General features: G+C 42.0%; 1 protein-coding gene across 1 annotated transcript; it reads right to left on the reverse strand.

Moving 5' to 3' along the window:
- Nucleotides 1–369: 369 nt before the first annotated feature.
- LOC308108069 (uncharacterized protein) lies at nucleotides 370–13,748 on the reverse strand. The gene is made up of 3 exons (XM_080460742.1): nucleotides 13,670–13,748; nucleotides 13,426–13,577; nucleotides 370–2,123 (listed from the first exon to the last, which is right to left on the reverse strand). Exons 2-3 carry the CDS (start codon nucleotides 13,547–13,549, stop codon nucleotides 553–555), a joined length of 1,695 nt encoding a protein of 564 aa, XP_080316868.1. The 5' UTR covers nucleotides 13,550–13,577; nucleotides 13,670–13,748; the 3' UTR covers nucleotides 370–552.
- Nucleotides 13,749–14,219: the final 471 nt, after the last annotated feature.

The raw sequence follows: 14,219 nt of genomic DNA on the forward strand, positions 1-14,219 counted from the left end.
TCAGAAACATGTCACCGAGGTCTGCAGGCTTCATGAGGATTTGTTACAGTAAAACTTGTGGGAAAGATCACTGCCCTCATCTGGCAGTTCAAAGCCCCCGGACAGCAGCTTCCCACGTGACAGCCATCGGGACTCGCTGTGAAACACAACGGCTGTGTGATCGGAGCCCATTTCCTCACAGAGCTGAACAACTCTGGGCTTTGACACCTCCTGTTTTCATGGAACTGACGGCCAGAGTTTTACTTTCATGATATGTAGTTCAGCACATGTTGCAGGTAAACAAACAGTAGTTTTTCCTACGTCGTGTAAAAAGAATGAAAAATTTAATTACAAGTCATTGATGTTAAATAAAAACACTGACACACATCTGCTCATACAAGATTTTTAACGTCACATTTTTCAAAACAAAAAGCAGCATTGTTAGAAATAATAATGAAATGTGCTTCTTTAACATTCATTATCAACCAGGGACCTTTTGGAGGATGAATCGTCTTTTATGCAGTGGAAAAACGTTTTATAAGTGAAATGCATTCACACATCATCAATAGTTTTTTATGACTGCATCTCTTTGTGAGTTTTCATGTGGCGCCGCAGTGAACTACGATGACTGAGCTCTATCCCACATGTTTCACAAGAATACGGCTTCTCACCGAGGTGAGTTCTGTTGTGACACATCAAATCACGCTGTTGACTGAAACGTTTCCCACATGTTTCACAAGAAAATGGCTTCTCACCTGTGTGAGTTCTCTTGTGTCTCATCAAATCACTCTGTCGAATGAAATGTTTATCACATATTTCACAAGAATACGGCTTCTCACCTGTGTGAGTTCTGTTGTGATACATCAAATCACTCTGTTGACTGAAACTTTTTCCGCATGTTTCACAAGAAAATGGCTTCTCACCTGTGTGAGTTTTCTTGTGTCTCACCAAAGTACTATGATCAGTGAAACATTTACCACATATTTCACAAGAATAGGGTTTATCACCTGTGTGAGTTCTCAAGTGGCGCGGCAAATAACTCTGTGAATAAAAACATTTCCCACATATTTTACAAGAATACGGCTTCTCGCCTGTGTGAATACTGTTGTGATACATTAAATGACTCTGTCGACTGAAACTTTTCCCACATGTTTCACAAGAAAATTGCTTCTCACCTGTGTGAATTATCTTGTGACTCATCAAATTACTTTGTTTACTGAAACTTTTCCCACATGTTTCACAAGAAAATGGCTTCTCACCTGTGTGAATCATCTTGTGACTCATCAAATGACTGTGTTGACTGAAACTTTTCCCACATGTTTCACAAGAAAATGGCTTCTCACCTGTGTGAGTTTTCTTGTGTCTCAACAAAGTACTATGATCAGTGAAACTTTTCCCACATGTTTCACAAGAAAATGGCTTTTCACCTGTGTGAATTCGCTTGTGTCTCCTCAAATAACACTGGTGACTGAAACGTTTCCCACATGTTTCACATGAAAAGTGCTTCTCACCTGTGTGAATTATCTTGTGACTCATCAAATTACTTTGTTTACTGAAACTTTTCCCACATGTTTCGCAAGAATACCTTCTCACCTTCTTCTCACCTGAGTGACATTGCTTCTCTGACACATGAAACTTTTCCACACAATCACTCTGAAACATGCTTCTTCTTTTCATCTCTGTATTTCTACTTGATTCTGAGTCAACATGTTTTTTCACATCGAGGACTTCAGAGTCATGAGAGAGGAACTGCTCAGTGTCTGGTACTTCTTCTGGTTCACTCAGGGAACTTTGCTCCTCAATAGAAGGAACCCTAAAGGAATCACCTTCAAACTTCAGTATAAGCCGCTCTCCCTCCTGGCTGGTACCAAGTTGCTGGTGCTCCTCAATCTGTGAAGGTTCCGGTTCCTCTTTGATCTGTGGAGGTTCTGGTTCCTCTTTAAACTGTACAAGTTCTAGTTCCTCTGCTTCCTCTTTGATCTGTGGAGGATTTGGCTCTTCTGGTTCCTCTTTGATCCATGGAAGTTCTGGTTCTTCTGGTTCCTCTTTGATCTGTGAAGGTTCTGGTTCTTCCTGCTCTAGACTGGAGTTTGTTCCCGGTTTAAAGAGCTGCTCCTCCCTACAGTCACGGTGCAGTTGGAGCTCTGGAGGGACAAAAAAGTACAAAATAAAAGTTACATTACTTTTACAGTTCCCGCTTTAGAAGTACTCAGATGAGTAATTTGATTACAATAAAATCACCAGAGGCAATTATGGCATTGAAGGCAGATCTTATAAATCACGACTGGCAGGACCTTTTTGTAGACGATACTAATTGATCATATAAAGTAGGGTGGGCGATATGGCACACATATCATAAAGACTTTTTTGTAACAAAATCCAGATTTTATCATGATTCTTCATTACATTGATTTTTGAGTTTGAAGTTTCTGAAAAGTGCAACCAAAGAACTTCCTGATGCAAAACAGCCACAACAGAGAAAAATAAAAGATTTAGGCCAAAGAATCTTTCTGAACATATTGTACTATATATCATTTGTGCAATTTTGCCAACATGTGCAAATAAAGTAAACATACTAAAAAGGTAAACAAGAACACTGATAAAGTGCATTCATGTAACATGAAAACCAAAATGTCAAACAATTCAAATAATATTTAAGACTTATTCAAATAAGTTCAAAATATTATTTAACAGTCATTTTAACAGTTATTCCATTTCATTCCATTTTTTATTTTGAACATGCTCAAGGTGAAATCAACAGTGCACACCAATAAACCAAAGATATCTAACCAATCAAACAGTGACTAAGGGCATGTTCACATTCCTGTTTGTTCTGGACCAGAGTCTCTTCAGGGAAAAACTGTTTCGTTTTGGCGATGTGAAAACGCCCAGGAACTCTGAACCGGAGCAAACAAGAGATCTCTGGTTCTCTTCAAAACCTCGGTCTGGGTTCCTTTACAAACGATCTTTCTAGTGGGCGGGGTGAGAGGAGGTGACGTAGTGTGCAATGCATTCTGGGTAGTAAACAAACAAAGCTAACTGCGTGAATCAGAAGAGGTAGAGAGGAAGACTCTCATTGATATCTGGTCTGAAGAATATATATCATGGTCGCAACCCATTAGCCACAAGCTAACTATGGGCTACAGCCGGAGGACTTCGGTTTTGGTCCGGACCAATCAATGAGCCATATTTCTTCTTTACTTCCTCTCTGGTCATTGTTTGTTTCAGGTGACAGCGCCCCCAAACCAGCAGCTGTTGTAATTGTGTGACATTTTCCAGGTGGTTTAGTCCGCTCTCTAAATAGGCCATAAGGTGAAAGTCGTATTGTTTCATCCCGTTCCGACATCAGGGCACTAGAATCTATTTACACCGTTACAAAGATATATTAGTCCTGAGCCAGATGTCAAAAGTTCTTCATTTGTAATCCTGCATTTTAAAAAAAATCTGTGTTTAAAGTTTACAGTCCATTACAGTTCGAGTTTCCATCACAAATATTTGGGATTTTCCGGAAATACCCGCTCCAAAGATTGACGCATTTCCGTCGCCCCTGCGTTGGGGTACTCTGGACCATGGAGCGGGTCGGGTTTTGAGGAGCCATCTGCTGATTGGTCAGTGATTTACTACATGTCCTCAACATTTTAATATGTCGGCTGTATGAATCGTCTGTTAACATATTCAGCTTTGCACAGTTTTTTTTTTTCCTTTGCTGCGCAACTTTTGGTCCCGAAAGAGCAGACGGAGGCAGGGACGGAGACCAGGACTTGGGAGCAGACACTACGGCCGTAACCGATGCTCTACTGAGTTCGCTCATGTCACGACGCTGGCCGGTGCTACGTGATGCAATGCAACGATCAGACCACGTCCACACACGGTGCACCGGGACCGCTCTGAGGCCCGATGTCTGTCCTCGCATCGCGTGCGCAGTCTCTGCTCTAATGCTCAACCAACACGGAAGTTGCGGCGCGGCACCAGAGCCAAATCTGTGGTGGAAATTGAAGAAAATAGTCCACAACAAGGCTCCAACCTGCAAAGCTGATCGAGATGCTGAACTTACTGTTGTGGGCAAGAACTTAACATTGCTCATGGAGAAAAACGTCACTATGCGACTGTAAGAGAGGGTTTGCAGACTGTTAATGCTACTGAAGATCTGACATGTGATCATGAGTAATGTGACACCAGGGGGTTTTTACATGTACAACATGCTGCACAGGCACATGACTCACAGACTTTCAGCTAACACCTCACCCTCAGCTGTTTGTTATGTAAACAAGGCTAATACTGGTGCACCACAGGAGGGGGAGCCAGGGGCAGATCAGTAGGGCATGTTTTGTTTTTTTCTTTGCTGAGGTTTGTTGTATGTGCCATGAGTAATATACAAAAAAACAACTGTGATTTATTTACAATGCTTTTATTGTACTTTAGCTAAACAAAACAAATAAAACAAATGCCACACATATTTACAATTTTAAAAAGCATGCATTATTAGGATCGTGTGTGTGTGTGTGTGTGTGTGTGTGTGTGTGTGTGTGTTGAGCGTGACTGGCATTTCACTCATTCAGGAGTCTGCTTGGTCGGCACATACCTGGCATTGCCATGGTATCTCCCTTTTACATTGGCCACATGTGTATTTGTAGCATTCAACACATCGTACAGTGGCGCGATTGTTCTTGCATCGATGTTTGACCTGACACTGAGCCCTTTTACCAGGGTTAGGTGTGGGAGGTTGTTGCTGAAGCTTTTGCTCCTTGCATGCTTTCTTTGCACCCACATGAGAGTTGGCCAACTCTGTTGCTAGCTGCACCAGGAAGTCAACCCGTCTCTCCTCCCTCCCGGAGCATTCTTGATAAAGCACGTGTGCATTTATGTGCAGCCATGTCAATCATGTTGTAGAACACGGCGACTGGCCATCTCCGTGTTCCTGTGCGCACACTGTACTCTCTGACCATCTGGTCCATCACATCCACGCCGCACTTTGTGGTGTTGTATTTGGTGATGGTGTTTGGCTTCCTTTTGGTGGTATCCTCAGTCTCAACCATGCTGTGCATGCTGCTGAGAACGTAGACGGTCTCCTTCCGTTTTGGTGCATATACTGTCAGCGTGGCACCAGTGGTTGAAAACACCTAAAAATAATAATAAATTGTCATTTCCACAGCACTTTTACACACTTGGAGGTGTTGGTGAAACAAAGACCTGCAACCTACCTGAGTGGTGAATTCATTGCGATCCGTCTGTCTCGCTGACTGAGGAATTTCCCGGCGAATCTTGTTGACTGTGCCGAGGATGGTGGTTTTCCGGCTAAGCAGTCGTCTTGCAAGTGACAGTGATGTAAAGAAATTGTCAGTGGTAACAGCTCTGCCCTTGTCCATGAATGGTTCCATCAGCCTCATCACTACACTCTCGGACAGTCTCTCCCCACTTGGTCGACTGGGGTCCTTGCTAAGATATGGGAGGACATTGCAGATGTACTTGGATTTCAAGTCACAAGCCACCCAAAATTTGATCCCAAACTTGTCAGGTTTTGTTGCAATATACTGCAGAAAAGAGCAGCGAGTCTTTGATGGGAAAAGTTGTTCATCTATAGTGATGTGTCGACCAGGGTTGTAGGATGCTATGCAGTTGGTGACAAACGATCCCCACACATTGGAAATTGCAGCAAACTTATCAGTCTCCGCTCGTTCACTCCGCGTGAACATGTCATCAAAGCGTAGGTGTCGCATGATGTCTTGGAAGCGGTTTCGGGGCATAATTGCAATGATCCGCGGATTTCCCAGGTTTGCTGACCAGCTGTCACACAGTGATGGAACCTTGGTCACCCCCCGCAAAATCATGATGGCAATAAATGCCATTAGTTCAGGGAGGGCCATGAACCAATCCACCTGCTCTGTTTGCCGTGCATGCTGAATAGTCCATTCTTGAATGGTACGAAGCATGTCCAGAGTGATAAAACAGAGGAAGCTCTGAAGGCGACTCCCGATACTTTCTCTGGCCTTAGCCCGTTGGCTCTCCATCTGCAGCGTACGGTTTTATTGAGGTGAAGTTGAGAGGTGTCCCCACCTGTTCTTCACGCCACACTGTGCCGTCTCGGTCGGCTCACTCCCCATCCGAGCTCTCTTTTGTGGTAGTGGAGCAGTCTCCTCATCTGCATTGTGAACAAATTCAAATTATGAGCAATGGGAAAGTCAAATGATATCACAAATTCATGCATAGATGCTAATAATAATTCCAATACATCTGAAATACACTTCTTCTGGATCTGAATATTGTCTAAAATGTCTTCCTAAATAAAAAGATACAACAGCAGAAAAAAAATCTTGCGCTTCAGATGGAAAAGTAGAACCAAACAACTGGAAGAAGGCCCACACTCAGAAGCAAAATGTTTGAAATGGAATCTGAAATAGGAAATAATATGAATTGAAAATAGGATGTTCGGGAAATCTAACCTGACAGCTCAGAGTCCGAACTCGGCTGAAGGATTACGTCGTCTTCATCCGAGTGAGAATCTTTTGCTCCGTTCAGGATCATTTCCAACGCCTGTTGAGTGTTGAGTCTTCTCTGCATCTTTATTCCTTGGAGAGGAGGTTCATCCACCACAAATGTTTTGAGGTCAATGAAGTGGTAGGCTATGAGTGAGGTATTTATCTAACTCAACACAAAAGATGCTGAGATAGGTCTAATTTGAGAGCAAGCCACATACAATAGGCTAATCAACGATCTCTTTTTGTGCTGCAATCAGTCAATTGAGCCACAAACAATAGAAAACTGCATTTTTTTTGTTACCATTTGATTAGCCTTTATTGAAATCAGGAGAACCACATTGAGATTACTCACCTCTTTTAGTACATAAAAAAGTTTGCTGTGTCTTATATTAATTCTAAATACAAAAATATTCTTAAAACAAATAAATAGCACAAAAGACAAATAGATGGAAACAATAAAAAGTACAGTCGCAGAGAAAGACAAAACTATAAAAGCCACCAAATACTTAAATATAAGTTAGCTAAAACAAGAACAAGGTTAGGTTTGTGTTTACATGTGCTGTAAAACGGCCCTAAACTCGCCCAGCATGACAAACTGTGAGTTTTTAATTTTTTTCTGTACAGCATTCCATAAACATGGAGCAGAATACATAAAGGCTTTTTTGCCCAGTTTATGATGGATGGTCGGAACTGTGTGTAAAAACAAGTCTTTAGACCTCAGACTGTAGTTATTCCTGGGACACATTATAGGTTATCACACACGCAAATATTCTACAATTTATTGCTGAGATTTATTGAGTGTGCTAAAAGAAGCTCTGAGCTTTGCCCATCCCCAAACACTCCAAAACATCCAAGGTGTGAAAAATTCCAATGCACCTCCCCCATGTTGGGACCTCTCTCTATGCAAGTCAGATTCTCATTTTCACTCCCCTGCTGATCCTCAGGTAATGTCCTTTCATTTGCTTTAAGTCTGGAGAAAGATCTACCATGTAGTTGTACTTTCACACAGTAGTTTCTAACAAAACAAGAATCGTTGACTTATTCCAATTTGACCTCACTGCATTTACAAATCAGAGTAGAAGCTTTTATCTGGACCAGTCCGCCTTTGAAGTACTATACAAATATGTGTGCCACCTGTACGTCCAGTCATCTGCTGAAAATGGGAACAATGCAAGATCCAGAGCATTCTGCATGGCATCTTCAGCTTTGCCAGAACTATCCATGCCTCCCAGCATGTGGCGCTCTACACCAACACTGCAAAAGGACAAACTACCAAGCAGCAATAATGAATCGTTGTCTGAAAAGTATCGTGTGTTCACCCTCACCCATTAGTAGTGGATGGCACATTGAGGATGGGGAGTTAACAGGGACCTGGAGGACTACAAGTCCTGCTCCTCAAGGTGTGTTGCAGTTCGTCCACTGTACCTGCCAGCAAGTCAAATGTGATCCAGACAGATGTTCCTGTATGTCAACAAGACTGATTGATAGGGTGCCAGCACTGGGAATGTTCTGAAGGAAACAGAAGATATAGTGACATGAGATGATCACCGTGTGTTTATGTAGGTTGCCATTGGAAACGGCTGTAGAGCTGCGTTCTATCATTCCACACCTCCAATTCCTCCATGTTGAAGCATTCGATTCAGACACATCCAGAAATAAAGTGAAAGGAGCAGAAATTCACTATGTAATGCTCAAATGTTCAAAAATAAGACCCAAGCTCATACACGTTTTTCTTTTTCCCTCTTCGGCCACTCCGGGGCTCCGGACTAAAGCAAGACGGACGTGAAAAAACATAATAGAGCGACGAGGAGACACAATGTTTTCTCACTCTTTGGTCTTCGCCCCAGACGAAACCAATGATTACAGTCCATCTCCTCGTTCCTGTGTGCATGCTGCCAGCGCTACATCGGTGGAATCAGTGACATACGACGTTTTGGAGTGATGCAGTGACGAGGCTCTCACTGGGCTCCGTTAACGGTGGAAAAAGAACTGGTTCTTTGGCGGTGCTCATTTAAGAACTGGCCCTGAACTAGCTCCTGGTTCTTTTTGGTGGAAAAGCCCGAACACAGAACAAAGGATAAGGAGGACAAGGAGAAAAAATATAAGAACAAATTAAAAATCTATTACGAGATTGCAGAAAAATGACTATTATGATCAATTGCTGTTAAAATACCAAAAAACATCAGGGCAACCTGGAGAGTGCTCAAGAAAAAATTGCAGTAAAAACTACTTTCCAACAGGTTTTATACATTTTTTAAAATGTCAGTTATTGAAAACACTCAGGATATTGCTACTAAGTTCAATGATTGTTTTTGTTTTGTTACTATAAACCCAGATTTAGCAAGGGAGATTAAGGATGTCGACCATCATTATGATTTTGCATTGAGCAGTAACAATCCAATGTTCCTTGGTTAAGTCTGTGCCGTATCAGAAGTGGTCTGAAAATGCTGCTCGACCTTGTTTGAACCTCATCCCACGCCGTAGTCATGAACTCAGCTGGAGTCTGAGCGCATCGGATGTAATTATGTCAATGCGTGCTCTGCTCGGGAAAGTCAAAATTAAAGAGACAACATGACCCGCAGCGTGAAAAAGTGCAAAGTCGACCGTCAGGAAACCTTCAGTTCATCGCTGACTGGACTGAACAGTTTAGTTTTATATTACCGGCTGGCGCTTGATATCACGCAGACCAGAGCGGTCAACTCTGCACGCCGCCAGCTCTAATACCATCTACCCTCCAAAATCCGACAGCCGCAAAACAGAAAACCCGACGTCATACAAGCCCTCAGTGTCTACGATATGTAGATCAACATCGGCACAAGAGAGCAACAGCAGCATCATCGCTTGTTTCATGGAACCTTGCCAAAGCTAAGAAGTTATTTGCTGAAGCGGAGTTAATTAAAAAATTTGCAACTGATATGGTTGATAAGAGTTTTAAGTCACGACGAGAAAAAGAAGGAAACGGTTGTGGAGCTGTTAAATACGGTGGCCCAGAAGGGCCAACAACACAACACACCAACGAAAGCGTTGCAACACAACAACAAAAGCCGCAAAACAACAACAAAGGGTCGCAACACAACAACAGAGGGTCGCAACACAACAACAAAAGCCGCAAAACAACAACAAAGAGTCGCAACACAACAACAAAAGGTCGCAACACAACAACAAGGAGTCGCAACACAACAACAAAGAGTCGCAACACAACAAAAGCCACAACACAACAACAAAAGCCGCAAAACAACAACAAAGGGTCGCAACACAACAACAAAGAGTTGCAACACAACAAAAGCCACAACACAACAACAAAGAGTCGCAACACAACAACAAAAGCCGCAAAAACACAACAAAGAATCGCAACACAACAACAAAAGCCGCAAAACAACAACAAAGAGTCGCAACACAACAACAAAGAGTCGCAACACAACAACAAAAGCCGCAACACAACAACAAAAGCCGCAACACAACAACAAAAGCCGCAACACAACAACAAAGAGTCGCAACACAACAACAAAGAGTCGCAACACAACAACAAAAGCCGCAAAACACAACAACAAAAGCCGCAAAACAACAACAAAGAGTCGCAACACAACAACAAAGAATCGCAACACAACAACAAAAGCCGCAAAACAACAACAAAGGGTCGCAACACAACAACAAAGAGTCGCAACACAACAACAAAGAGTCGCAACACAACAACAAAAGCCACAACACAACAACAAAGAGTCGCAACACAACAACAACAAAACGCCACAATGGAAGGACGCAGCAGTCTGAGAGCTTTTAAGAACTTTTTTTTGTTGTGTTGTGGCTCTTTGTTGTTGTGTTGCAGCTTTTGCTGGTGTGTTGTGTTGTGTTGTTGGCCCTTCTGGGCCACCGTAGTTAAAGGTGCGCTTACACAGAGTGACGACAAGTCAGGAAAAGCATGAATCTCAATTCCCGACCGCGGATCACGATTTGGACCTAAATCACATGATTCAGGGTCGGGGTGTCAAGCAACTGTGGATTTTCTTGGATGACGGGACCGGCGGGATTAAGACATTTGCAAGCTTGAAGGAAGCCACATCGATGCTAAGAGACATGAATATTTTCGTCTGGGAAGAGGAGTAATCAGAGCCTGGAAAGATCAGAAACTAACTTGTGGGCGACAGCTGGACCTTGGTGACGTCACAGAGACCGTCGAGAAGCGCAGGGCGAACGAATGGAGATGAATAAAGAACTGGCTTGAAATGATCCAAAGGATGAATTAATTTTCATTTAAAAAGGTAACTTTACATTAAGAGGCTGCTGAAAAAGGACACAAAGTCGGCGTCATATACTCATTTTTCAAACCTTAAAATTATGTTGGTAATCGACAGAGAAATTGTAGTATTGTTGGGATCTGACAAGACCACAGAAAGTTGGCTCATTTCTAATGAAAAAACAATCTTCATTTGTCCCTGAGCATCTCACCCCAGGGGCGTCCTGAAGACAATGCAGCCCCATGCATGCAAATCCTCCCCCCTTTCTGCTCAGAGGAGACTACCTGCCCCCCCCGGGTGCTCTCAGCCAGTCACCGATTGGTCGAGGCTCCCAGGATTCGACACCTTCGAATCCCCCAACCTCACAGAAAGCCTTTTGGAGAGATTCTCAAACAAAAAAGCTTTGCTCCTGCTCTTCAACGGGGGAGGTGAATCGCTGGAACACCAGAGGTCTGCACCTCAACTCCTCTTCTGACCACCAGGGTCAGAACTTTCCTGGATCCAGAGACCAGCACCGAGCGTCTGATCTCTCATCAACCAGGGAAAGCACCACAGATCCGAGCGACCAGATCCTCTGGTCTGGACCAGGAGGCTGCAAATAAAGACTCTCCTCAATCATCAACTCCTTCTTCTTCTCCTCCTGCTGAACGCAGCCAACTACAATTAGCAGGAGGTGCCAACTGCTACAGGAGCCAGCAGCTTCTCTCAGCCTGGACAACAACCAAACTCCTTCTTCAGAGACATGAAGGAAGTGGTAACAACCAACTGGGTGAATACCTGAGATTAGTTAAACCTGCTGCTCTGCACAGAACTGGTTATCTTTGACGAACGAACGAACGAACGAACGAACGCAAATAAACACTTTTATTTGTTTTCATTGTAAATAAATAATTTTTGGAATCATACTTGCCGTCTTATTAATGAGCACAAAGGTGAATGACATGTCGACCTCTTCTGTGTCAAGAACTTCAAAATCCTTCAGGCTTTACTGTAAATTGTGGTAATTGTAATTAATTTAACTATTAATTCAAATGGATAATTAACTGTTTAGTATATCTTACCCTACAATTATTTAGCAACTTCGTAGGGGGAGAAAGAAAAGTTGCAATTGTACTTAGTGCCATCTCCTGGGGGAAAGGGGCACTCAGGGGCATTTTCTTTTGGAAGTCACTTTAGAATAGTTTTTATATGTTTTATTTTGAATCAATTACAATACAAATGGAGTGGTGTACCTTTAGAGATCTAATTTATATGGCGGGTAACATAAGAATGAGCGAAGCAACAGGATCTAATATTAAGGACTTGTTCTTTGTTTTATGGAAAGTTTAGATTTGCTATCATAGAATGTTCACAGTTTAAATAACCCCATCAAGAGAAAGACGATCCTAAACCAATTAAAACAAATGAAAAGAGCTGAAAAAACAAGAGACAAACTAGACCAAATATTGTCTTTTAAAGCAGAAGCTGCTCTAGGATTTATAAATCAAAACTATTATGAAAAGGGTAATAGAGCAAGCAAGTTACTGGCATACCAACTCAGAAAGAAACAATCTGACCAAATAATTTTAAACATAATGCATCCTATCTCTAAGGAAAGTAAAGTCAAACCAAAAGATCTTGCTGAGGGTTTTACAGTTTATTTTATATGACAAAGAAATACCATCACTAGAATTGGAAATGCAACAATTTATGAATGAATTTAACCCACCAACACTGACTCCAGAGCAAGCACTAGAAATGACAAAACCTACTTCCCTTAAAGACATTTGGGATACAATACAATTCTATAATGTGACACCGTAACGTGTGGTGTTCCACAAGGTTCTGTATTGGGACTGAAGTTATTTATACTTTATTTCAATGATATCTGTACAGTGTTTAATGAAATGAAATGTAGTATATTAGTGAATGATAAATTAATTTTGTTCAGGACCAGACATTAAAGAATTGTTGACCGTAGAAAAGGAGATGATCAGGTTAAAAGAAAGGTAAATCAGTAAATGAAAATAAAACTAACCTTATGGTATTTGGTGGTGTTAGGACGAATTGTGATATTCAATTAATCCTAAATGGGGAAAAATTTTAACGCGTATAAAACTAATAGTGTAATCTTAGATCATAAATTCTAGGTTGGAAGCCACATAAAAAAAATATATTATCTAAAAAAAATATGTATTATTTACAAAACCAGTGGTTTTTCAAACAAGAAATGTCTGCTAATATATAGATTTAATTTGTGATAATTCAGGACCTCAAGCAATACGACAGGAAAAATATCTAATACTTTGAGACAGTTTATTGTCGTGACTCATGAGCTAATACTATGAAAAGATACGAATCTATTAAATTTAAATAAATATTCTCACAAACTGATCATTTCAAGTATCTACTGTAGGAACATTAAAAACTGGAATCTAACCACTAGACTCCCTCACTAAGTTGCTGCTGTGGGATTTCACTACAGTGTAGACAAACTCAAAGATACTCCACAAAATACGTTCAAAACAATCCAGAAACAGAAATACTCTCCACGTTTTGTCAATGGCTGCTTATATTATCATTGTAACCTTGTTTAAATGTAGTGTCAGGTAGAAGGTTGAAGTCTGAGTTCAATCCAAGTTTCCCTCCAGATACACAAATCCTGCTTCTGTGTGCGGTGGATAAACCAAACCCAGTCAGAACAATGGAGATCCTGCACCAGTCACATTCATGTGTTCATTCACACTTTTCCTCACCTGTTCTGTGCAACTTCATTCGAGGGTTCCAGGTAGTTTCCAGCAGTCTGTGCTGACGATCAACCTCCTCCTCGTGCTGGACGATAGTTTGTTCAAACTCTCCCAAAGCCTGAACTGAACTCATTGTTGCTGCAGGAGATGAAATGTTTCCTCTGTGAGACACAAAAACACAGCCGAGAGAGTCCAACAAGCTCCAAACAGTAGTGGTGGACGGGGCGAAAACATCGACTTACGAAAAACTTACGTTGGTATCAGTCTTTATCAATACTTGCGTGCTTAAACTCGATTGTTGACTCACTCCACGCGTACTGGCTCCGCCCCTCCTTTTCCTGTTTCCGGTTTGACGTCACGTGATCACTGGACATAGACATAATAAAGAGTAGACGCCGCATTGAGCGCTACTACGTTGGGAAGCAGCGGCGCCGCCATTTTGGTCCGGTCGTCTGCTTCCACAGACATAATAAAGAGTGGCCGCGGAGCAGGAAATACAGCCCCCGAGCCCTGCTTTCTACAGTCCTCCGATTTGTACAGAAATACTTCATATAGTGCTCTAGTGTCTTGGATTCTCTGTTGCTGCAGTTTGTGTTTACGGACTTGACGACCGGACTATAATGGCGGTTGTATTTCCTGCTTCGCGGCAGCCCAGCGGCGTCTACTCTTTATTATGTCTATGTCACTGGAGCTCTGTGGTGATGCATGATGGGAGATAAGAGGAGGAGCCGTTTGGACTTATTTCACAGCTGCAGACCAAAACACTGCAAACTACGATGTCTGAACAAGAAAATAGTTCCTGT

This window comes from Lipophrys pholis (genome assembly GCF_963383615.2).
Source record: "Lipophrys pholis genome assembly, chromosome: 1".
NCBI classification, from domain to species: domain Eukaryota; kingdom Metazoa; phylum Chordata; class Actinopteri; order Blenniiformes; family Blenniidae; genus Lipophrys; species Lipophrys pholis.

Bases quoted from the DNA above. Each gene is read 5' to 3' on its own strand.
- LOC308108069 (XM_080460742.1), bottom strand. From the start codon at position 13,549: ATGAGTTCAGTTCAGGCTTTGGGAGAGTTTGAACAAACTATCGTCCAG. The intron at 2,124-13,425 runs GTGAGGAAAAGT...TTGTCCCTCCAG, and splicing joins AATGAAGTTGCACAGAACAG to AGCTCCAACTGCACCGTGAC.